The 24,140-nt window shown below is 44.1% G+C and overlaps 4 protein-coding genes across 20 annotated transcripts in view; 3 read left to right on the top strand and 1 right to left on the bottom strand.

The window, feature by feature from the left end:
• si:dkey-61l1.4 (uncharacterized) overlaps positions 1-2,671 on the top strand; it is a 41,282-nt gene extending 38,611 nt beyond the window's left edge. For both annotated transcript variants that reach the window (XM_035529553.2, XM_035529554.2), the window contains 6 exons: positions 10-72; positions 331-493; positions 577-683; positions 790-867; positions 1,117-1,299; positions 1,396-2,671. In XM_035529553.2, coding sequence (XP_035385446.1) covers positions 10-72; positions 331-493; positions 577-683; positions 790-867; positions 1,117-1,299; positions 1,396-1,551 — 750 coding nt within the window. In that variant the 3' untranslated portion in view covers positions 1,552-2,671. The remainder of the gene's footprint in view (positions 1-9; positions 73-330; positions 494-576; positions 684-789; positions 868-1,116; positions 1,300-1,395) is intronic.
• A 97-nt stretch (positions 2,672-2,768) lies between these two features.
• Positions 2,769-11,566, top strand: man1b1b (mannosidase, alpha, class 1B, member 1b). 5 transcript variants are annotated; one of them, XM_027010850.3, is made up of 14 exons: positions 2,769-3,096; positions 3,884-4,023; positions 4,334-4,442; positions 4,553-4,641; positions 4,823-4,944; positions 5,149-5,249; positions 5,442-5,621; positions 5,728-5,876; positions 6,111-6,299; positions 6,540-6,730; positions 7,971-8,091; positions 8,408-8,602; positions 9,071-9,202; positions 9,479-11,566. In XM_027010850.3, the coding sequence occupies exons 2-14, from the start codon at positions 3,928-3,930 to the stop codon at positions 9,683-9,685; spliced, it is 1,881 nt and encodes a 626-aa protein (XP_026866651.2). In that variant the 5' UTR covers positions 2,769-3,096; positions 3,884-3,927; the 3' UTR covers positions 9,686-11,566. The 5 variants fall into 5 exon arrangements, with proteins under 5 accessions (XP_026866651.2, XP_026866653.2, XP_026866652.2 ...); XM_027010852.3 differs by having other exon boundaries at positions 4,556-4,641; XM_027010851.3 differs by lacking the exon at positions 2,769-3,096 and adding an exon at positions 3,381-3,628.
• On the bottom strand, positions 11,158-15,777 carry dpp7 (dipeptidyl-peptidase 7). Its single transcript, XM_027010848.3, has 14 exons — positions 15,699-15,777; positions 15,182-15,266; positions 14,953-15,088; positions 14,727-14,866; positions 14,198-14,361; positions 13,915-14,050; positions 13,741-13,822; positions 13,454-13,620; positions 13,012-13,072; positions 12,729-12,847; positions 12,405-12,561; positions 12,149-12,213; positions 11,946-12,016; positions 11,158-11,746 (listed from the first exon to the last, which is right to left on the bottom strand). The coding sequence occupies exons 2-14, from the start codon at positions 15,263-15,265 to the stop codon at positions 11,644-11,646; spliced, it is 1,485 nt and encodes a 494-aa protein (XP_026866649.2). The 5' UTR covers position 15,266; positions 15,699-15,777; the 3' UTR covers positions 11,158-11,643.
• Positions 15,778-15,908: 131 nt separating this feature from the next.
• noxa1 (NADPH oxidase activator 1) lies at positions 15,909-23,887 on the top strand. 12 transcript variants are annotated; one of them, XM_081715133.1, is made up of 16 exons: positions 15,971-16,508; positions 16,943-17,133; positions 17,303-17,385; positions 17,540-17,648; positions 18,287-18,418; positions 18,758-18,865; positions 18,960-19,019; positions 19,290-19,327; positions 19,592-19,730; positions 19,852-19,920; positions 20,370-20,448; positions 20,712-20,809; positions 21,703-21,845; positions 21,952-22,057; positions 22,452-22,575; positions 22,756-23,887. In XM_081715133.1, exons 2-16 carry the CDS (start codon positions 16,960-16,962, stop codon positions 22,848-22,850), a joined length of 1,557 nt encoding a protein of 518 aa, XP_081571259.1. In that variant the 5' UTR covers positions 15,971-16,508; positions 16,943-16,959; the 3' UTR covers positions 22,851-23,887. The 12 variants fall into 12 exon arrangements, 11 of the variants coding, with proteins under 11 accessions (XP_081571267.1, XP_081571268.1, XP_081571264.1 ...); XM_027010864.3 differs by having other exon boundaries at positions 16,372-16,498; XM_081715138.1 differs by lacking the exon at positions 22,756-23,887 and having other exon boundaries at positions 15,926-16,508; positions 21,952-22,084.
• The last annotated feature ends 253 nt before the right edge of the window (positions 23,888-24,140 follow it).

The raw sequence follows: 24,140 nt of genomic DNA on the forward strand, positions 1-24,140 counted from the left end.
TTCCTCCAGGGGCCTATGGGTCTCCCAGGACTCCCAGGGTTATCATTTAACCTCACAGTGACTCGACTAAAGGTAACTCCTTCCTCTAGTAAATAGCTGTAGTTCAGGTTCCTCACAGTATCAGACATTTCTGTATTGTGCACTCTTGGCATTGGCGAAAGGGAGGGGCACGTAGGCAACACACTGCAGGGAGGCGTCAAGCTCAATTTATTCACCTGCGGTGAACCTGCAGAATTTGGCACTAACTCTTGCAGATTCTGAAGACAAATTCACTAATAAAAAACAGAGGAAGATGTGACCAAAGCATGTCTTTCTTCTCACCCAAATCAGGACCTTATGCATCAGTCAGAACCAGACTACCCTCTTATTGGAACTCTACTGGATTCCCTTCAACATGACCTGCGACTCTTCATAGATCCACCAGATGGCACTAAAGAACATCCAGCAACGACCTGCTTGGAGTTGATGATGACCCATCCCAACTATACCAATGGTACAAGTCTAGCTAATTACAGATAACATTCCGTATTTTATAAATGCCAGATTACTTTGACATCCACCACATAACTGTTTCAGGAATGTATTACATCGACCCAAATCAAGGAAGTCCTGCTGATGCCTTTCTAGTCTACTGCAGCTTCAGTTTAGGTGGTCAGACCTGCCTGTCTCCACTCCAGCCACAGGTATCACTTAGGGCTCAAGATATTTCTCAGGTCTGATGCTAAAAGGTTACTGGGAACTCTTATGGCTACTGTACTGAGATGAGTAATGCCACGCCCTCTGCTACAGGTACCTGTGAAAGCCTGGTTAAAAGAGTTACCAGCAAACTCTTTCAGCTGGCTAAGCACCATGGACAGAGGCTTTCAGGTGTGCCATACACATTTACATTTATGGCATTTAGCTGACACTTTTATCCAAAGTGACTTACAATTATGACTGAGTACAACTTGATCAATTGAGGGTTAAGGGCCTTGCTCAGGGGCCCAACAGTGGCAACTTGGTGGTGGTGGGGCTTGAACCAGCAACCTTCCAATTACAGGTCAAGTGCCTTAACCACTGAGATACCACTGCCCAGTTTTACAAACTCCCCTCTGTATTCCCCATTCTCCTTTGAAGTTCGATTATGCAGGAGCCGGCGTGGTTCAGATGAAATTTCTGCGGCTGAACAGCAAGTTGGCCACGCAGAACATCACGCTGTCCTGCCAGGCCGGGAGCAGGCAGGGCGTGAGGGAGAGAGAAATCCGATTCCTCGCAGATTCTCGAAGGCAGAGCTTCCTGGGAACGCTACGGGATTGCGTGGTATGGTCCTTTCACATTAGCTGATTCATTCATTACAGCTAGTTTTTAATAAAGCTCAGTTGTTTCTGTTCTTCTTGATTGTCACTGACATTGCAGTCAGCGGAGGAGCCGGACACTCAGCCTCAGGACTCTGTGTTCCAGTTTGAAACCGAAGACCTGGACCTTTTGCCAGTTAGAGACTTGGCATTGTTTGGCCACACTGACCTCTCAGAAGACTTTGGGTTTACCATAGGACCTGTCTGTTTCAGCTAAAAGCCACAAGTACCCCCCAACACACACTCGCACTCACATTATCCATAAACTGCTGCCTGTACACTTCTTGTTAACTGGCCCTTCGTTAAGCGCAGTAGGATTCACACTCAGATGGAGAGACGCAACTCTTCATGATCTCCAGCTAGTGGCTTCTCTTCACACAGGAAGATGAGCAGAATGGACCATCCAAACAGAGCTTCCTCTTTTATTGATACATTGTCCAAATTCCGTCGACTTGTTGCCTAGTGGCAATGATACTTTGCTGCACACATTCCTGAAAGGAACTGTTTGGTTTTTGTTGTATATTGTTTACAATGCTTTTTTTTGTCTTCTGTTAATTATTCCTTATTATTTATATGGTGTTTATGTAGTGGTTATTGCCATCCTCCAGGTATTTTGCAAAGCTGTCAGTACTGTACAAACACTTGGTTTGATGAAAGATGCACTCTCATTTCAGGTCGTCACAGCTTACGACCAAACGCACTGTGATCTCAATGGCACCCTTGGTTAAAACACTTTAGAAGGCGCGTTCCAAATAGAAGGCGTAGCTGAAGAGTAGGCTGGAGGATGAGAGGATGACGTACCGAAGGACATTGATAGTATAAAATCACAAAACAATGTTTCCTCGGTAAGATGGAAGCAAAGAGAATACAAATCATTCAACGATGAAAATTCAGTAACAACTATCACATAATATTTGTAAGTAATTTAGTTGCACATGCTATATCTTATTTTAACATGTTTAAAAATAAGGGGCCAAACATTTGGGGTTAATGATCATGATAGAGGTTCACTCAAACAGCAACCGTATCAAAGAATGTGAAAAACCTGATGTGGTTGCATAGCTGGCTGACAAAATGCTGCTGTCTGATGTGCTTTTTGTTCAGGTCCTTTTTTTAATCTGTAAAAAGATGTATTGTGAACTTCATGGTGTGTTTTGAGGCTCAAGATGTGTTAATTTATGAGGTGGGCATTTATTTAATTCCATTATGACATATTGCTGTTGCCTATTACTTCTCGATGCAATAAACCGGTTTTCCAATGTCTGGTGACGGGTTATATTTGCTCTCAAAATCTACATGCGGTCCGTGTACGCTCCGTTTGATCCCTCTAAAAGCGAAAACCTGAAAGGTTACACTACACGGATTCTGAGCGGATGTGAAGAGGGCGCCCCCCCCCCGGCGCAAATCCCCACTTACTACAGAAACCCCAGCAGTGGAGACTCGAAGCAGCAGCTGGATGTGAAACCACAAGTGCATTTTACTTCTACTACCAGTTAGCTAGCTAGCTAGATCAAAGAGCTGTGTATAACACTGGACATGGCGAGCGAGTGTATTTTCCGTTCCTTTGGTTTTCCGTTGTGTTCACTTTGAGAGTCTTGTGGGTCCCCCCCCCAGTCATGTAGCAGAACCGTTACCGCTAACTGCACGATCACGGAATCGCCGAGTAGGCCTCTGTAATGCCTCGGAATACGGCACAAGCTTGAGCCGACCGAACTGTGGTCGAGACAGCTGGTTTGTTGTGGAACATTGCCGAGATAGAGAGGTAACGTAGGTTATAATTTTTTTAACTAAAATTCCATGTCTCTTACTAACTAAAAACAACTACGGAAGGGGAGCTTTTTTAATATATACGTTAATAAATATTAACGTGAAGGTACCTAACGCTACTGTCAGGTAAAGCGTTACGTATGCTAGTTATAATAATAATAATAATAATAATATTAAGATAGTTAGAATGCTGGCTTAGTTAGGCAGCTGGTTAGGTTTAACATTAAACCGGACGTTAAACACACGTCTATTTCCCCAGTAATAACACTATAATGATAACTTGTACTCGTACTAGCTCACCAGCTTTGCATAACGTGTGTGTCGACTGACAGTCCGATTACTGGTGCATGTTTCGCTTCATGTTCGTCAAGTGTTTGGCACAGTTGTTAGGAAAGCAGGAAACACTAACTGTTACTAAAATTAGCTAACGCCAAATTCGCTAGCGTTAGCTAATTGTATTTAAGAGGAGCGAATTAACTTGACGAGATTCGTGGGTGTTGTGGTCGGAAGAATGTTGCTAACGCTAGGTAACATATATTTTCACTTTTTTTGTGATGGTAGATGTACTGAATCCTAACACGAGTTAAAATTTATTTCGAAACTCTTAGCTAGCTAGGTTAGTTAACTAACACTACTCATCCCCACGTTAGCGGAGACCCCTGCCTACTCACTGTCAATAGGAACAGGTTCGGCTGAGTTGTAAGAGGGGATGGACGATCGTGTTTTAAGTCCGGTCTTTTTACTGGTCTCTCTGTTTTGTTTTGTTTTGTTTTGTTTTACAGACCAGTGTGTCTTCATAGCGTTGTCTGTGCTCTCGGATTGAGAGATGCTTCCGCCGTCGAGAAGGGATTTTGTATCTCTGGCTCTTGCTGAAAGTAGAGGTTACACGAACGGCAAGCAGCGCAGACAGTCTTGCTGGAGGGTGAGATTACAGTTGTAACTTCTTCGGTAATGATCCACCTTTTTAAACCGTATAATTAACATTTATTCGAGCCATGGCGGCGGTCGCGATACTGTGTTCTTCACAAAATCTAATTATAATAACACTGCTTTATGTTTCTATTTTTAGTGGCTGGTCCAGTTGTGCTTGTTAAATACCTTAAAAGTCCAGTGAAGACGCTAACACGCATCTACAGCTGAAATAAACATATGTTACTAGATTCAAATGGACTTCCTGAAGTGTTGTACCCCTATCCCTGTCCTGTGCCTTTTTTTGGTATTTCGTATTGCAGAAATGGAAGCAGCTATCCCGCCTGCAGCGCAGTATTGTCCTGTTTCTTCTGGCCCTGATGCTGATTGGTGGATTTGCCTTGTATCCCAGTCTTTCACCACAATGGGGAGGTACACATTTTTGTTAAGCTTCCTTATCCACAAGTAGCTAGCTATATATGGGTCCATTTTAATGGTTCCATCGATGCATTCTCTTCTTACACCTCTCTCAAACGCGGCAGTAGAGGAGCACAAGGAAGAGAAGAAGCAGCCGTTTATCATAGACGTGAAGGACCAGGGCAGGCCTGTTCTACCCGAACCACGTTCAGAAGTGAGTATGACCCGTTTATGTCTGCATCCAAGCAACCCCATCCATTTTCTTTCCAGTGTTGCTCTGTTTTGCACACTACCTGATTTCACTCCTGTGCAAATGGTGTGGATGATGATGTGAAGGCCACATGTTGCTGCTAGCAGTCTCGTAACTAGTCCTGTGTCCTGTATTGGCGAGACAGAGGAGAGGCCTACGCAAGCGAGGGCCGCCCGCGCTGCAAAACCGCTTGCAGGGCAGGGGGAACAGCTCTGAGGTCCGGCTCAAGAATGCGCAGGAAGAGGAGGAAGGTAAACCACTCATCAGGTGAGTCTTGGGCTCACACGCTTGTCTGGAAAAGCTCCACCCAGGGTCCTGATCTCCCCTGGTCATCTATGCACGCTGGCGTTCACGAACGATTACACGCCGAGCTTACACATCGAGAAAACTGTTCTCTTTGGGTTTCATGTTCAGGAGTGCCTGTGCATTTATTTATTTTTTCCCCCCCTCTTCTCTCTGTCTCGCTCGTAGCTGGCATGGGGCTGTGATTGAAGCAGAGCAGGCCACTGACCCAAATGCCAAGGAGAAAGAGAAGGCAGTGGAACCCGAGGACCCGTCAGTGCTACAGCTAGGTCAGCGCCCTGAGCTCTGGCCTACATGTTTGCCTTATTAGGGCAGTTGCTTATGGCTTCTGTGACCATCTGGCCTGATTAGTTTTCAAACGTGCAAAGTGTTTATTGTACTCGGTTGTTTGCTTACATTGCAGATGTCAAAAACTTTTATTAATTGCTGTTTGCTTGTTTGTATTGCTTTTCTCTTTTTAGAAGAGAGCAGGCTGGAGGCGGTGAGGGAGGCCTTCAGGCATGCTTGGAAGGGCTACAAAGAGTTTGCCTGGGGTCACGATGAGCTCAAACCTGTTTCGAAATCTTATACGGAATGGTTCGGGCTGGGCCTGACCCTTATCGACGCATTGGACACTATGTGGATCTTGGGTCTGAAAAAAGGTGAATAGGTTCATTAGAGGGCAGGCTCTCCTCATGGTGGCCACCATTGCTAGAAGGTGAATTCTGTGCTGACCGTGCGCACTAACGGAGCTGCTTGCTCTACTAGAGTTTGAGGAGGCCAGGGAGTGGGTGGCCAAAGAGCTCACCTTTAACAAGAACGTAGATGTGAACCTGTTTGAGAGCACCATACGCATCCTGGGTGGTCTGCTCAGCACCTACCATCTGACCGGTGACGCACTGTTTCTGGAGAAAGCTGTAAGTGTGTGTGTGTGTCTCACAGCGAGACCTGTATGCTTATTAGAGCACCTAGTGCCTCCTACACTCCTTCTGCAGTTAGTATACTCATTCATCAACAAATCAAATTGCTTGCTGAAGCCGGAGGTTGCCAATATGTCTATTTTAGACAGCCATATGGCCAGATTTAGCCATATTTAGAACGCTACCGTTCTTGATGGTGGGTGCTATTTCGGTTCGTGTCCGGCTGTGCAGAAAGACTTCGGCTCCAGGCTGATGCCCGCCTTCAGCACCCCGTCCAAGATCCCCTACTCGGATGTGAACATCGACAAAGGTACGGCCCACCCACCCCGCTGGACTTCTGACAGCACCATGGCCGAGGTGACCAGCATCCAGCTGGAGTTTCGGGAACTCAGCCGCCTCACTGGAGACCCCAAATACCGGGTGTGTGTGTGTGTGTGTGTGTGTGTGTGTGTGAGATGTATCATGCTATCTTCTATAAACAGTAGATAATTAACCCTTCTGGGACCTGGACCGTGCTGAATGTGTTTTTAATCCCCTTGCTTTTTGTAAGCTGTAGAACCTGACAGCTGCAGAAACTAAGCAATGGTTTCAAACAGGATTGAGTTTTGAGCAGAAAATTACGTGCTCGTGTCTGAGACCCTGGCCCGGTTCTGCCCCTAGGAGGTAGTTATGGAGGTGATGAGGCGGGTGCACAGGCTGGAGGGGAAACACGACGGCCTGGTGCCCATGTTCATCAACACCAACAGCGGGCAGTTCACGCACGTGGGCGTCTACACGCTGGGTGCCCGTGCAGACAGCTACTACGAGTACCTGCTCAAACAGTGGATCCAGGGCGGAAAGAAGGAGACTGAGTGAGTCAGTTCTACGTGCGTGTGCCTATGTGTATCTTAGGTCTGCGTGTGCATGCGCGTGTGAGCATACATGCGTGCTGTTAGGTGTCGTGCATGCGTGCACATACGTGCTGCTAGGTTGTGTTGTACCAACCAAACTTGCACTGTGCCTTTAAGACATAGGATCATTCGATGTTTTTTTAAGCTGTGTGACTTCACTTAATGTTACTGCTGAGTTGGGCAAAAGCTATGGGCAACTGAAAGCTCATTAGTTAGTATTGTATTTATAGTATTAGTTGGTATTGTATTTGTAGTATTGCTACCGTTGTACGTTTTACCATGTCATGTCTGAATAGAACATTTAGTAACAGTGAGAACTGGCTTTGTATGGTCACTGGAGAGAATAAACCAGCCATTTGGAGCGTCCACGCCAGTCTCTGGGTTACTGCCCGTGTAGTCTTTGTTAAACCTGCTCTTCAGTGTCTTTGAAGCCCCCCCCCCCCACATGCTCCATCTCTATCTCTGTGTCTCTCTCTCTCTCTCTCTCTCTCTCTCTCTCTCCCTGTAAAAGCATCACAGCATGTTTGTTAGTCCCTGCAGCGTGTCCTGGCGCTCCAGCTGCTCTCCTCAGGTAACCTTCGCCTGAGCTCCACGTTGCAACAGTCTGGCGATGCCTTTCCCTCCCTGTTCTGTTTGATCATCCCTAACCGCTGACATTTCTGAGCCCGCTTAACCTGCAGGATGGGGCCTCCTCCCAACCAGCATCATGCGTGCCAGCGCCGCGAGCGGAGGCGTGCACCTGCAGGCCTTCAGAGCAGTGAAGAGCCAGGCCTATAAAGCCCAAATACAGTAACGGACAGAGCCGCTAGCTGGCTGTGCGCAGCCCACGTGCTGGTGAGGGGAGCAGAGGAGACCCCTGCAGACTGAACAAGGAGAGCTGAGCGCACCAGCGCAGTGCAGCGCAGCCGTGGCCCCTGCGGCTCTGCGGCTCGCCTCTAGAGCTGAACGTGACGGGCAGCTCTGGGCCTCTGTGATGGTTTACTAATTTGACTTTTGTACAGGCAAACTGTCATGCTCTTTGGGTTCTTTTTTTCTGCTTGGTTTTCTCATGTTTGAAATCCCCTCTTCCTGAAACGCTTGCCTGAAGGTGAAACCACAGATTTGTTTCCGGAACGAAAAGCAAGAGCGCGGCAGCCAGCATGCCGTGGCTGGGCCGGGGCTCTGTGGCACCGTGTCTGACGCTGCGCTCTGTCCCCTGCAGGCTGCTGGAGGACTACGTGCAGGCTGTGGAGGGCATTCAAAAGAACCTGCTGAAGAGGTCGTCTCCTCTTGGCCTCATGTTCGTGGGCGAGCTGTCTCACGGACACTTCAGCCCCAAGATGGTACTTTTAACCGCCTTCAGCCTGAACAAAGCAAAACACAACAACACAGAAACGGGACATTTCGTTTATGTTTCCAAGAGTAGGCGGACCCTGTGAGCTTTGCTCATGTTGGAGGCAAACATCTGGCTGCTCACATCCCAGTTTCCAAACAGTAATTTGTAATGCCAGCAAGTAGATAAACAGAAGAGTCATTTCCTGGAGGCGGATGTTAATAAATCATTTACTCCCTCCTGCTGTCCGTTTTTCCTTTCTGCGCCAATTCCCACCTTCCTTCCCTCTGCTCCGCCGCCTCCCCTCCCCCTTCTCCTCCCGCCAGGACCACTTGGTGTGCTTCCTGCCCGGCACGCTGGCGCTGGGGGTGCACCACGGCCTGCCGGCCGAGCACATGGAGCTGGCACGCCAGCTCATGGAGACGTGCCATCAGATGTACGTGCAGATGGAGACGGGTCTGAGCCCGGAGATCGCCCACTTCAACACACAGGCGGACAGTATCCAAGACGTGGACGTCAAAGTGAGTGGCGCTGCCGGATGTCCTCCACGGCACGTGTAGCGCTGCATGCATCTGGCCCTCTTCAGAGCGGTCCACGAGGCCCAAAACAAGGATTAGGTGCAAAGTGATATCTCGGCTGTACAAAATGCAGTTTTGAAAGGCCAATAGCAGGGTTACCCAGCTTGGTATCCCTGTTGAAACACATAGGCAGTAAAAACACTCAAAATACTAACCATCAGTAGTAGGCAAGAGGTCATAGTCTGCAAATGTTCCTCCTTCACAATTTGTAATTAAACATGTCATAATATATCACTGTGCATTAAATGTTTTGCACATTTTTGACAACACTGGCAGAATTCCAGAATTGTAGCGGTTTACTAATTCTGGGCCGTAGAGTCAGAGAGTCCTGTTTTTTTTTTTGCGTGTCCTGATGGCGTTGGTAATACTGGGCAGTGCTGACATGCTGTCCCTGTCCTTTGCACGGCCCAGCCTGCAGACAGACACAACCTCTTGCGGCCAGAGACTGTGGAGAGCCTCTTCTACCTGTACCGATTCACCAAGGACAGGAAGTACCAGACGTGGGGCTGGGAGATCCTGCAGAGCTTTAACAAGTACACCAGGGTGAGTAGGGCCAAAACCCCTCCAGACTTTGACTGGACTCGCGCTTAAACCTGCCCTTGATGTTTTTATAGTATGTGGTGAAGTGTTCAGTAGTCTTCTTACTTTGAGAAGCTCATAATCCATAGAGTGGAGCTGGGTGGAGGTCCAGGTTGGGTGTGGGGGTGAATGTTTCTCCGAGTCTGTGTAAAAGTAGGCTTGGCCGTCTGAGTCCACTGCAGTTGGTTAATCTTTCCTCAAACGCTGGATTCCTGCTTTGACACGGGCTTGTCCCATCAGGTTGACACAGGTGGCTACACGTCCATCAATAACGTGCGAGACCCCACATCTCCCAGCCCACGGGACAAGATGGAGAGCTTCTTCCTGGGTGAGACGCTCAAATACTTCTACCTGCTGTTTTCAGACGACTCCAACATTATAAACCTGGACAAATACGTGTTCAATACAGAGGCCCATCCTCTGCCTATATGGCCGCAGACAGATTGATGGGAGTACAGGAGTGCATGCATGCACGTGCGTACACACACCATTCAGGGTCTTGCACACAGATTTTCCAATCTTTTTGATATCCAAACTGCCATACTTCATCTACTCTGGGACAATCTTTTGTAATTGGTATTTGTTTCATTATTGAAAATGATTGTTAATAAATAGTGTGGGGATATGCAGAGTTAATGTATCTGCAAATGGGGAGAATCAGAGCGACTTAAATTTTTTAATGTTCTTTTCTTGGTGTTTGGTGTGGACTATGCCGCTTCCATGTGCTGTTTGAAGGTCCTTCCTCAAAGGACAAATACAAAAGTCTGATTGGCTCTGAGCTTAAAGATGCTCACCCTTAACCATATCTGGTTCCGACTGTGCTTCCTCCTGGCCCTGTGGCGATGGAGACGGGTGCGCAGATGTGGAGTGGTCATAGCCCCAGCTGTAACAGCGAGGACGCAGAGCGGACATGGAGCAGATGTTCTGCTGCCCCATAGCTGCTCTGCTTTCAACGAGACCAATTCACTTTCAAACTGTGAAGCTTTTTGTGTAGAGGCTTCAAGCACTTTGTAGTGGTAAGGTGGTGTGGGTGGGTGGGTGGGTGTTTGGTGTGTTTTGAAGGGAGCAGCTGTTACTGAGAGCGCGTGTGTACGTGTGTGTTTATCAGATGCTAGAAAGCAATTCTACATCACTGTTTTATGGACTTTGCTTTAGTTATTTTCTGCTACGGTTTACAATGAAGGTATTCTAATATGGATTTGTATAAATATTGTCTGTTGCTCCTGCCCCTTGCTGGCACAGAAGCTAAAGCCATTCCTGTACATGGGAACAACGTGTCTTGGTTTGGTATTGATTATTGGTTTATTGTGTCCCTTTATAGAGTTATGAACCGATGAAACAGTCTCTTTTTATTTGAGAGAATGTGTTCTGTTTACTAGGTGTTTAGTAAGCACAACACTGTATTTGAAGAATGTTTTTTTTTCTTTTTCCTTTCCATCATGTGACCTTAACTAAAAGTGAACATGGAGCATAACTGCACCTTTTGTGACTTTTTTTCGTCCCATACGTCTGCTGTGATGTGCTATATTAGAACAGCTGACAGAACAGCTTGTTGCTGGTGCAGCTGTTGTATGTCTGAATGAGCACCTGAGCTCGTAGGCTGTTTGTGGGTTAGGTTTGTGCATTGATGTGTGGTGTTGTACCCGAAAGAAATTGGGGTCATATTAGAGCCTGTTCTTAAAACACTGAACAGCTCTCTGGCCTCGTACTCATTTTACTCTGGCTGTGCCTTTGAATCCTTCCTAAGCGATGGTAATAAAATGTTATCCATTTTGAGACATGAGCATTATGTTTGTCTTGAACCATCCCATAAACACCTGTGGTTGGAGTGTTTACAGATACTGAGAAACACTTGTTTATTTATAAAAGTCTATAGATTTATTTATAAAAATGAGGGAAATAACATGCACATATATATATTTGATGATGAATCAAACCAATGTGTGTGCTTTTTTTTTTTTTTTTAAATTATAATAAAGCAAACATTTGTCTCCCATTTAAAACAAAGGGCTTTTCATCCGTTTTATTTTTCCACCACACCCCAGTGGTGTGTTGATTTTCTTAAACCTAATGGATATTGACAAATCTTAATCACTGACCAAAGATGTATTGTAATTTTAAAGATTTTTTAGGAAAACATATTGGGGTCCTTGGCGCAGCCATTATGGCTTGTTAATGGTGAGCGTATTGCTAATTAAGGGAGGCAAGTGCCTAAGCTGGCGATTTGGGACTCTAGCGAGGCTAACTTCTGGAACTGAAACTGGAAAGTGTGTAATCATGAGCTTGTAAAAAAAAGAACCTTTTGTCAATAAAAGCCTATTTCTCAAAGCTGTTGTGCGTTTTTTGTGCAAAATTCTCAGGGAGGGGGAAGTGGGTGTCTTAAAAGCACAAGTGATACAAAACATTCAGAACATCTTTTCCCTGGATGTTTTCACCCACTGTGCAATGAGTTCCGCCTCTCTCTGCCGCGCCTTAACCACAGAGGAAGGGTCCGCTGTATTGGATGCCCTGACAAAGACAAAAATTCATCATCTTTCCGATACCTTAACAGAGGGAGGTACGGTTCTGTGCTGTTAAATTCATTGCCCGTTGCTCATTAAAACTCGCAGAAACAGTTTTGTGTGTAAAAAGTGCAGTCACAACTCCCAGCTGGACAAAACAGTGAAAGTGCTGATTTAAACAAGACTGATTTCCTTTATCAACTCACCTTAGGTCCAGATGATGAGCTCCCTCTGGAATGTTAATGGCAATCAAAGATGGACTTAGTGACTTCCTGATCTGGAAATTAAAGAAAGAGGGGGGAAAAAATGTTGCAGTGACATCAATATTACACCACTGGAGCAAAGCGTTTTGTAGTACTCAGTAATCTCATACTGTGGTGGAGAACATGTCAGTGGTTTAGTGTCTTACCCCTCCATTCGCCCACGGATCCAAATCGCCATTTGAGAAGATGATATTGCTAGCTGTTAAAAGAGCTGGAGAGGAGGCAGCATAAACAAAGCCTGTTGAATTTGCATCACAACAACACTCGGATGCTGCTGCGTAGGAAATACAGCCGTTTAAACAAACGTGTTGGTTCTAAAGGGTGGATAAACCTGAGTATGCTTCAGTAGGTTCTAGCATGCTAAAGGCGTTAAGTTAAGCAGGGCCATATCCATCTGCTCACCATCCCCCCAGTACTGGGTTCTGAGCCAGCCTGGGCGCGGCACCACCGCCCAACGCTTTGCGCAGTAATCCTCCCTCATTCTCTGGGTAAAGGGCATGGGTGGGAACATGTCAGTCACGTTGTTGCTCTCGAAGCACATCTCAATCTCTGTGCAGGCCTAGCAAACACCCAAGCATCACAGATACTTTAATCGCCACTCTGCAGTATGAAAACCAAGTCTAAACAAAAGGACACTGTACGTTGGTTTAGTTGCTCTTGCAGCAGAACTAGGTGAACTAAGACTTGGGTTTTTGACGCAGTAAGGGAAAAAGCCTTCTGACGAACCTGATAGTCCCAGGCCAAGCTGTTAAGACCAAGGCCACAGCCAGTAGGATCTGCACACTCCACGTAGAGCGAGTAGAGGTTATAACAGGTCTGCTCCCCTGTAGCGTTATAAACAATACCTGGGGGAGGGGGTTAATGGTCCATGATGCATCCAAACACTGAACGGTGTATTGTTTCTCCTTTTAATCATAACCCAAATGAGATAAATTGTGATTTCGCGCCCTAATATAGAACACACAAAATTGTTCATTTGCCACCAGTGTAGTGGGTTGATGTTCCTTACCGACAGCATCTCTAAGAGCTGAAAGCACATCAGTTCCATTCAACAGGGTATCGCACACCACCTAAAGTGTAAAAATAAGCAGACAACAAGTTACTGTCTGTGAAGACACAAACAATGCTAATTTTGACTGAACTGCAGCTCTGAGGCCCATGTGCATCTTGTACCAAACGGGGAAGTCAGTAGTGCTGTAACTGGGAAAGAGGCATTTCATGTTATGCATCTACCAGCCCATCAGCTGTTTGCATGGTTACACTGTGCATTTTAGGGTTGCCCTCTTAGGGTGTTGAAGCACATAACATTGCTTCATAGCCACAAAGATTATTTGCCTCTTACAAATGATAAGTCTACCAGATGCTGACCAGTGCCCTCTGGTGATGAGGTCATGTGATGCTACTTGTACCCATGCAAAACTAAACTGGATATAAATGGCAAATAGTACAACCTTAACAGGGAACGCAGGCAGCGCAGTAATGAAGGTAGTGCTATACGGGTAGTCCAACATGGCCAGTAAGGTGAAGGCGTTGCGCAGGAAGCCATTCAGCTGGTGGATGTCTTTAGGGGAGGAGGGAGTCTTACACAGGGAAAACGCTGATTGGATGTGTGTGTAGTCTACGCCCCCAAAAAATAAATAAATAAAGAGGGGTTTTTAAAAAAGATGAATATATCAGAACATTTGGTTTGTTACCAATTGGCTTAAAGTGTCATTCACTTGTATTTGGAAGAAATTACCTTCTTGCTCTGCCAATGTCTGCAGCTTCTGAAATGCCTCTCTCACTGTATCTTTACAGGCTGGGTTATAATTCTCATAATCCTTCATGGGAATGTTAACACCAGAATTAATTAGCAATTCAAAGTTTACACAGGAGAACATACAAATGTTAAAAGCAGAGAAGGACGACTCACCGCCGTGACATCCCAGAAAAACTGCCTGGTGTCACCCATTCCTGCCGTGGACAAGATGGGAGCACTGGCGGCTAATGCCCCAGCAACAATGTTAGGGTACCTTATTCTCATGTAGACGCTCAACATGCCACCATAGCTAGACAGAGAAGGTAAGGTTATTATACTGCACAGTGTGGTTTAAATGTGATTTTGTGCACTTAAGGCTTGTGTCTGTACTGTGTTTCTGAACATCACTAATATGAGTCAGAACGGAGTAGGTTGAGCTGTCTGAAGGTCAAAATACCTTCCTCCAAATACGATAACAGGGCACTTTTGAGCACCCAATTCCTTCTTCAGCTCTGTTACCATGACGGCATAGTCAGCCAGGGCCTGCTCCACAGTCAAGAGCCCTATCTGTGGGATGTTAAAGGATTCTTGCCCAAAAGGCAAAGATTTCCCATAAAATCTCTGGAAATAATAATAATAAAAAAAAGACCCATGTTGTTGGAAAATACATTCCTGCAAGAACACAAGACAGATAAATGAAGCAATGTGTGCATACACAGAAACAAACTACATTTACAGCTCACGTATACACGTCTGGGAACACATTTTGGGCAAAGGATGCTGACCAGGATGGGCTCACAATGCCTGATTTGAAATCTTAATGAACAATGATCCTAGACCAGCCTTCTTAATGAAATTACAATTCTTCTGGAGGCTTTGCTTGTCAGTATACCGTAAACCTCGCTATGACTAACGTCCTAAGTTCTGATCTTGATAACGTGTAGATGTCTCATGACTCAGTTTGTGTTTTTAGGTGACAATCTCACATGCTCAGCAAAAATGACCAATGCGCCCTGCACAGCTGCCAATTCTGTGAGGAATCCAGTGTTCAGAGCAAAGTCCCATATGTCTCCTTCATTGCCAGTGTAGAAAAAAATTGGTCCATAGTTCTTCCTCCAGTACTGATCTAAGGAAACAAAAAAATCTGCATATAGCATCCAATCCTATGGCCTCGGTTTAGAAAGCAACATGAACATGAACAACAGTGCGGACCTGTGATGAGGTAACGCTGAGCAAACGTGCCGTTGCCCAGGCTGTTGTAGTTGAAGTGGTCCAGAACTTGGGGAAAATACTTTTCAATGAACTGAGGCTCGGGGTCTATTGTGAAAGCGGATCTCCTTTGCTGCCACTAAGCGCAAGGGAAGAACAGAACCATTTTTACACCAAAGTAACGGTACGGCAGTAGAACAACACCTTACAGCAGCGCTAACCCACAACTTACCGCAGATTGTCCGAAAGCCCGAGCAACAATTCCCCCACAGAGAACAGTGAGGCTAAGCGCAAAAAGACACGACTGGCCTGCCATTCTAAGGAGAAACTCGTAAAATCAAAGCAAAGCACAGAGAACGTTAAAGCGTCTTATTACTGTCATGTGATTTCGCATCATGTGACAGGCTTTTTCTTTTTTCTTTTTTTTTTTTTGTAGGCATGGTGCAGACAGCCGAAAATGAAAGTTTAAAAATGTAACTTTACGCTACAGTATAAAACAAAACTGATCATTTGAGTACACTACTGATATATAAGATAAATACTTTGTTAGACTGTTTTATTTATACTGATGTTCGATTGACACGTTAAATGTCATTTCAAAATAAAAGACGCAGATAGCAGAAACCTAGAAACTTAATGTGTAATTTGTGATGTGACCTAATCTTTTTAAATTGTATGGCACCTGATTTACCTGAACTTCTATTTAAAATCTATAGGTTATAGATTTTGATGAGTGTTTTTTTGCCTACATCTAATGTTGCTGCAGGAGACACACCAAAGAGCACGTATTCCTGCTGCGCCACCTCCTGGAGACATTATATTCTACAGCTGTGATAAAAATAAAATAGAAATTCACATATGAAGATTTTAAAGAGTCAGAGAGAGAACGAGACAGAGTAATGATTAATAACTACAAACATGACAGCAGCAGCAGCAGCAACAACAATGGAACAATAATAGTGAAAGTAGCCCATTGGCCTAAAGTTTGCTAACAGTGCACAAATATAGTAGAACAATAACTATGGAGAACGGTGTGCCAATATTGTTTACTGTAATGTAACCATTAAAATCTACAAGGAAATACAGATCACTCTGAAACTGTAGTAGGCAAAACTGTACTTACTTGTTAATACTATAAGCAATATTATAAAGCAAAATTATAACATAATATTATAAGCAGTTAGTTACATAAACTCTTGGACCAGAACCAACAACGATACACATAAACCTTTCCTCATAACTGACATCAAGTTGATAACAATATTTAGACATAATAAAGCAAACACTATGGCCAACAATTTTACCATCTCTCAGAGGACTCTTTGCGATAGCTATTGTGTATGCACGTTCAACACAGACCCACTGTATTCTTGTCTGTTTACTCCCACACCCTGCCAACTTGCAGGAATGTCACAAACCTGGTTTCCTGCTAGGTGAGGGCGGGACATACAGCTCCCACACTTTAGTTCCTGGTAGGTACAGACATACAGTGTCAAGCTCCTGCTCTGGAGCTGGACTTTTCTCCACTGCAACTGGCTGAAGCGGTGAGGTGAGTAGTGGTGAGTAGTGCCGTCTTCAGGCCTTCACTGTGATCGTTGGCAAGCTCGGAGTAAAGCTGGCATTTAAAGAAACTTGCCGTGCTTGTTTCATGCTTTTTCAAGTAGATAATTCTACTTTTACGGCTTAAGTAGGTTTTAAGATCAGAACTCTACACGTTTGGAAGCAATTGCTTTTCTGTACGTAGTGGCCTGGAATTGTTATGCTGTATGATATTTTTTAGCAAGGCATAACATTTACAAACCTGACAAAATGTAGGGCAAAGGAGTCATATAGTTCTTCCATACATTCCTTCAAGGAATGGGCAATTCATTTTTTCATCACCAAGTCTCGGCATTGACCAAATCATCTCTATGAAATGCATATCTCCAATGTACATATTCCGGAGGTAGTGCAAACCATGAAGCATTTATCTGAGAAGAGATTATTGCTGTAGGCTGTACATTCGGAGTCATGCTGTACACGGAGCTGATCCGACTGTGGGATGAAGCCGTGCGGGCGGTGGATGCCCAGGACTTGCACCGCGCTCTCGCCTCACTCAACCTTATCACCGAGCCCACCTCTCGCACGCTGTTCGTCACCGCAGCCGTCCACCTCTCCCTGCGCCAGATTGATCTGGCAATCAAAGTAAGCCCACCCCGCCAAATACAGGTGCCAAGGAAACCAAAATAGCAGACACAGCCTGTAAAAGTCTGTAAGGACCTGTAGCTGGTAAGTGAGCATGACTGATAACAAATGACTGACCTTAGGTTTATAAGAGTACCTGAGTGTGTTTGAATGTTTCATGTGGTTTCAGGCTTTGGATCAGGTTATTGCAAAGGATGAGAGGCTTGCCGTAGGTTTCTTTCAAAGGGCTGCTGTGCACATGATGGCAAACAGGTGTGATAGCTGCTGTCACATCTTCATGGCAGTCAGAGTCAGTCTCTGTGGATTAATGCACGTGCAATGGGCAAGCTGGACTTTTTGAGCCGTCTGACAGTTTTTTTTCTGCTTCATGACCTCAGTCTTTGTGTGCTCCGTCTCTCTTTCTCAGACTGGAAGAGGCTCTACGTGACTGTATGTGGGCACAGAAGTATATGCGAGACAATGCTGTCATTGACTACAAACAGCTGGGACTGCGCTATAAACTCTACAGCTGGCAGGTTGGAGCACCCACAAACCTTCACATTTCTCCGTTTTCATATTCCTTCTTATCATCTGCCACGAACCCACAAGGAAATTGCTGGCATTCTCGTTTCCCTGAGGTCAATGCTGCCATTGTGTGTGGTGGTGGTGCTTGGATCCACCTGGGTTGATGGCTGTCAGCAAATCCTCTTTAAGACGCAAAAGGGAGTGCTCTAGTCTTATGAAATGTCAAATGCCAAGGAGCAAAAAGACACGCCACACATTCCACAACGGCAAGGTGGAGCTTTGCCCAGCTGAAGCAACTTGAGCTGGGGGAAATATGTGTGTGCACATATTTGTTCCTGTATAGCATGTTGTGAATTTGGGGTAGGGAGGGTGATGAGGAAAATGGATTTCATTACCTACTCGAGAGGATAAAAATACTGAAAGTGTTTCTGGTCTACTTCCTGGTATGCGATGGAATTTCCAACATGAGGAAATCCTGCGTCTTACAGTGAATGATGATGTCACACACATTGTATTCCCAACAAACACAACAGGTTGCACATAGGATTGTGACATTATGACATAATATCACTAAAGTTCAATGTTGATGTATTGGGGATTTTTTGTCTCTGTGTGTGTGTGTGTGTGTGTGTGTGTGTGTGTTTCACAGGTCCTGTATAATGCAGCAGCGGTCTACTGCAGAATGAACCAGTGGGAGAAAGCGGAACAAACACTGCTGTCGGCCTCCCAGGAGCGGGGTGGGCGGGGCAGCCAGATGGACTCCGCTATGAGCAACATAGCAGTGAGCCTCAGCATATGCTGCTATTCCACATGCCCTCACCCCCATACCCAGTCCTGGATAACCATCACCTTTATATTTATATATAATGTTTATTTACTTTTTTTAGAAAAGGATATATGGGGGCTCACGTGTTGTAAAATCCTTAATTAATCTTACAATTATAGTTTACAAAATCTAAATAATATAATGTAAAAATGTAAAAAAAAAATAAAAAAAAAGTCAATGCAGTATATCCATGCTGCGGAAGGATGGTTCATTCAGCTCTGGCAGTAGATTGTTAATGGTAGCCAGCGGTAGAAGCTTTAATTCCACATATTGCTGTATTTGCGTCTTTGGTAGAGGAGGGAGGTGATCGTTCCTCTCATGGTCCCAGAAGGATTGGTGTTCCGGCCCAGGAAGCAGGATGTGGAGGAACTTCATCCAAGAGACTTCCTGGGTAAAGCGGAGGTAATCCTACTTACTAAAGTTAGCAACTGTTGGTCAGCAGAGGCCTTCAAAAGACTAAAATGATAAATATCTCATTTAACATTCTATTTTCCAGGTCATAATTTCTGACATCCCAAATGATGACTTTGGAGGCTTTGAACCTCTCAGGTTGCAGGTAGGATTACCTCTTCTAATTTAATATGAAATAACATTTTGGTTATGTTTGGGGAGGCTATCAAATATGACACAATCAGACATACATCAGCTTCACTTTTCACGTCCATTTTGGACTGCAATGAAAGAAAAGCTCATAGTGACAACTTGTCTTTACAACTCTAGCCAGAAAGCTATAAGGATTTGAGCACTGTTGTGGCAATGTAGCTCTTGCAACACTTGTCTCAGGTTTCAGATTAAACCACACTTGGCTGTATGTGTTTCTTTGCAGAAACCTGGGTATTATGAGCCAAAGGTAGAGGAGGGTCAGTAAGTATACTCATCAGTAATTAAAGGTCATATCCTTATAAAGTAAAAGACTGATCCTCAAATACGTCTGCACATTGTCAATAATATAAACACCTTGACATAACCTTATGAAAGAGCTGTATACAAATATCACCAGTGACAAAAACAGTAATAACAACAACAGCTAGCTTTAACGAACTGCACAGCCAATATTGCGAACCCAGTATGAGGTGAGCTGACCCGGGAGAGCGAGACAAATCGTTACCTAACGAGCGCCGCTTGTAGGGATTCGCGCTACATGCGCGTGAAGTGCAAGTATGTGGCCCGAGGCGCGGGAGAGCTGACCGTTCCCGTTGGAGCGCACGTGTTCGTGTTCAGCGACAATGACAGGGACGGTCTGGCTACAGTTATATACGACGGCAAGGTGCGGTCCGATATCTTTTAGTAACGTTCCAGTGCAGCGTGACTCACGCTGCGTGATGTTTTTAGAGGCACAATGCTTATTTATATTTTCCTTCTGTACTCTTTTTTTTTTTTTGCTCTAGAGAGGCCTGCTTCCTAACCACCTGCTTGAACCTGTGACAAAAAAAACGAAAAGCAAAAATAAAAAAGATGTAAGCAGTTCTTTATTTTTGATTTGACTATTAGTATTCCTGGTTTATTACAGTTCACACTACCTTTAGTGCATACAGTCATAACATATCAGAATGTTTCTCCCTCTCCTGTATTATCAACTCTTCATCATTTGTTTTTGTAGGAGGTGACCTAAAAATGTGTGCCTTTATTCAGAGCTTCTAATAGATACTGGCTTACATGTTTTCCAAAAATAAAGACAAAGGTTATTTTTCCAAAAATAAAAATGTCCATTTAGTATTATTTTCCAGCAAACCAAAGGCTGAAAATTTGAACTGATAATAAAAAGGAGCTAAACTGAGGAAATCACTGGCATTAAAAAGATTCTCCTCTATGCCTATCCGTGTCAAACTCTGTTAATGCGTGCTTAACCTCTGGTAGATTTATGAACAGCCAGGACCTACTCAGCCACCGTCTCTGCCCTCTGCAGAGCCTGCCCCATGGAATCCCTCTCCCGCCCAGCCTGAAGCCGCCCACGCGCCCACAGACTGTGACTTCGTCTCCCCCAGGTACAGCCAACTGCGTTAAAGCCCCAACTGATTACACTTGGTCATTCAATTTTGGCCTCCAGATCTAAATCCAGTCCTGAATTTTATAATAACTGGTGTTTAATCATAGAATTCATCTAAACTGTTAGCCACTGAGACCTAGTTAATGAGACTCTCAAACCAGTGTAGTTTGTTAGGAAAAAAGGGATGTTGAAAATATTTATTTCTAAATTGTCTGAACGTGTTTCTGTTGCCATGCCATTTGGGCTTTGATTTGCCTGTAGACCTGGCCCCACCCTCTCCTTCCACAACACAGCCCAGCTCAGCAGGATTACAGCAAGCCCAACAGCCCACCAGCCCCATAGCCAACCCTGCCCAGCAGGTGAGAGTGAACTATAGCCAACTAAAACTTGCCTGTACTCAAGGAATTTGTGATAGGCCTGTCTGGGGAAATGAGCCATTCCTGGAAGACATGTCTTTATGATAATACTAGAGATTTCAATCATAAAACGTTCAGTTTCACCCTGTATACCTGTGAAAAAACATCACATTTCTATTTTAGGCAGGTGTTTCTATGCACATGGCAAGTGCAGGCTTTAATAAATATTTATATCTGTGTTTGTGTGAGATGTTTTAATATAAAAGGATTAGTCTTCCTTCTGAAGTGTTATTAGTGTTTGACCTATAGTTTGCTCTTCCAGAATATGGTAAGCAAGTGGTATTTATTCCTCTTTTGAAATGCTTTTAAACTTTATCGCTCCAGCTAAATCATGCTTTTGAAGTACGAGGCTGAATATGACTAATCCAGAAGCCTCTCTTGGCTTCTCTGGGAGAAATCAAATTCAGTCAGTGAACAGCACTTTGATATGGCCTGATTCAGTCAGGACTGAAACCCAAGGGAGGAAAACGAAGCCAGATAAAAATATAACCTGGACTATTTGAGAGCAAAGCACCATATGCTCTCTGCCTCAGAGGACTAGACCTGAATATTGTCCAATGTCAGAGCCTCCGGAAGCATATGTGTGATAATTCACATGTAGGAAATGTAATTGGACCGGAAAAGAAAAAGAAAAAGACGTTTGCTTCGCGCTTAAATATGGGTCATTGAACTTGACTCCATCTGACTATCATGTGATATGATACAGAAACTGATCAAATTACATTGTTTTTTTCTTGGAGTGTTCCAAGAAAAATCTAAGTTGTGTATCCAAGCTTATAAGAGTGTGAGTCTGTAAACACATTTCACTTTTTTTTTTTTTTTTTACTTTACCCAAGACTAAGGGAGCAGGATCAGCCATACTAAAGGTACACTACAGATACACCATAGCCCTCAGTGTACCACTAGACACACCGTACCATGAGCTACAGGAGAGAATCGCTCAGAAATTAGGACAGCCTTCTGCATTCATTCGCCTTAGGTAATTCTTACAACTTGCCAACCTGCTTTTCTCAGCCACAGTTTTAAATGCATTTTCAAGGCTATCAGACGAATGGCTTCGGCTCATCTCCTGTGTCCTCCTGTAGGCACAAGCAACATGGGTCCCCAGTATTGAGACCCCTGGAGGGGGACGGAAGAGTAGAGGGCCTGGCCAAGGTGGTAGAGTCGGGCCGAGCAACCCTGTGGTGTCAGGTAGTCATTCCGTGATTTTCACTACAGGTGAACTAAGCAGCACAGTTTTGTGTGGCACTACAATCCAGCAGACTGGCTCTGAACTTAAACAATGACTGAGGTTACAGTGCAGAATGTCTCAAGAGGCTGTATCATAATAGAGTCGCAGTCCTTTTTATATTTATATTTCATTTTAAATGATCATTTCTTTTACATTTCCTGTTAAATTGATTGTTACAATTCAGTAAGGAAGACTATGTATTCACAGACCTGGGGTAACTACATAATTTAGGCAGTACAGATGTTTCACTTCAAATCCAGGTTGCTGGAGTACATAGTGAAAACAATGAAAACTGTTCTTGTCTAATGACTCAGGGCTGTGTTTTATGTCCTCTGGAAATCTCACCTTATCCAGCCCGAGGATCCTCTGGCCGGCAGAACTATTCTATACCAGATGGTGGCACTATATAACTATGTGCCACAGGGCCCTGAGGACCTTGAGTTTAGTGAGGGGGACACCATCGACGTCCTCAGTGAAGGTACATACACCTGGAAAGCACCATTTGTATTGTTTATACCATATATATGCAACTAATTAGAGTTACGGTACATTGTGGTAGTGCTGTCATGTTATGAGGCACTTCTCTAAATAACTATCCTTTCCTTATAAGTCGAGCAAAGTCACATTACACTGTATCTGAAGCTATTCTGTTTTGCAGTGAATGAAGAATGGCTGGAGGGACACACTGGTGGAAATATTGGAATTTTCCCAAGTTGCTTTGCCTATAAAGAGTCAGATAAAGTCAGACAATAAAACATCACTACAAAATCTAAATTAGCCATATATGACTGTAATTAGGGTACATGTCTTGGACATTACTTTACATATTTCATACAACTTAAAGTCAATCATACGTTAACACCTATCACACACACACACACACACACACACACACACACAAAAATCTTTATAATCAATTTGTTTATATGTAATCACATTTCTTATTTTTCCATCTCACTTTGAGAATCATTGAGGACATTTCTGTAATATTACACAGTTAAAAATTAATTGAATCTTAGAACAAATATGACTTTCAATCAGATTTACCTGCATTACTTATTGGAATTATTATAGTTTACTTGAGTAAATACTTAAACTCTCTGAGGAACAATTCTGTTTGATACAATACATGCATAAAATCTAGGTTTATGTCATAACATGGAAGCTTCCTGTAAAGCTTTCTGAATGGATAATAGGTAATGTAGTTGCCTTTGACTGATGAGTCATTCACTCGATTGTCTGTTATCTGACTAAAAGAAATAGCAGGAACTTTCAAGTGAAAGGATCAGACATTTCTAATCATGCTTTGTTCTGATACAGCATGATAGGTTCTTTTCATTTATCTTTTTTTTGCTGATTAGAAATTTTGCTCTTCTAAAGGTGATATTTGTGCTAACTTTTCCTACTGCAAACATTTCTTTGGTTTATAGCTTTGCTGCAATATATATTTGTGCTCAATCATTCTCTTATCAGATTAAATGTACTATCTGGAAGCACTTTTAGACATAATTAAATGACATTTAGAGAATTTAAAGTGAACCCTAACTAGAGTCTGTCACGGAACGCTCGACTCCCGCGAGGCACGTGGTTTGGCCAGCCACGTGCAGTGGGAGGACTTTCATTTGTGGCCACGCCTCCACACACCTGTACTTCGTTTTGTCTGTGTGTATGTAGACGTAATGTCTGAATGTAACGTGTTTGTGTTAGATGTATTATTGTGTATCATGTTTATCGTTTGTAATACGTGTGAGTGCCGCTGTCCTTTATGAAATAAATGTTCGTCCCCGTCAGGAAGTCTGTGCGTCCTGCACCACGCCCACCGGCACTCGGGCCGAAGCACGTTAGAGTCCATGTGGGTTAATTTGGATAAATAGGCTAATGTAGTATAGTAATATGTGGAAGGAGGAATTTTGGATGCTTTTGGACATCACCAAATCATACAAAGTCCAAGGAGCTTTAGTGTTCCACGTGTGACCAGTTCTCATTTATATAACTGCCACCTGCCTCTCTTAGCTTCCAGTTCACCTCAGGACAAATCTATAT

Source organism: Electrophorus electricus, chromosome 5, assembly GCF_041902795.1.
Source record: "Electrophorus electricus isolate QZ-2024a chromosome 5, ASM4190279v1, whole genome shotgun sequence".
NCBI classification, from domain to species: domain Eukaryota; kingdom Metazoa; phylum Chordata; class Actinopteri; order Gymnotiformes; family Gymnotidae; genus Electrophorus; species Electrophorus electricus.

What these genes read in the sequence shown, in the direction of transcription:
- dpp7 (XM_027010848.3), bottom strand. Translation starts at nt 15,265, where the DNA reads ATGGCAGGCCAGTCGTGTCTTTTTGCGCTTAGCCTCACTGTTCTCTGT. An exon ending in TCAGCGTTACCTCATCACAG is followed by an intron (nt 14,867 to 14,952) that starts GTCCGCACTGTT and finishes TTGTTTCCTTAG; the next exon opens with ATCAGTACTGGAGGAAGAAC. An exon ending in AGCTCTTAGAGATGCTGTCG is followed by an intron (nt 12,848 to 13,011) that starts GTAAGGAACATC and finishes CCCCTCCCCCAG; the next exon opens with GTATTGTTTATAACGCTACA.
- man1b1b (XM_027010850.3), top strand. Translation starts at nt 3,928, where the DNA reads ATGCTTCCGCCGTCGAGAAGGGATTTTGTATCTCTGGCTCTTGCTGAA. An exon ending in GAAGGTAAACCACTCATCAG is followed by an intron (nt 4,945 to 5,148) that starts GTGAGTCTTGGG and finishes TCTCGCTCGTAG; the next exon opens with CTGGCATGGGGCTGTGATTG. An exon ending in CACTGTTTCTGGAGAAAGCT is followed by an intron (nt 5,877 to 6,110) that starts GTAAGTGTGTGT and finishes CCGGCTGTGCAG; the next exon opens with AAAGACTTCGGCTCCAGGCT.
- noxa1 (XM_081715133.1), top strand. Translation starts at nt 16,960, where the DNA reads ATGCTGTACACGGAGCTGATCCGACTGTGGGATGAAGCCGTGCGGGCG. An exon ending in CCAAAGGTAGAGGAGGGTCA is followed by an intron (nt 19,328 to 19,591) that starts GTAAGTATACTC and finishes CGCCGCTTGTAG; the next exon opens with GGATTCGCGCTACATGCGCG. An exon ending in TCTGCATTCATTCGCCTTAG is followed by an intron (nt 21,846 to 21,951) that starts GTAATTCTTACA and finishes GTCCTCCTGTAG; the next exon opens with GCACAAGCAACATGGGTCCC.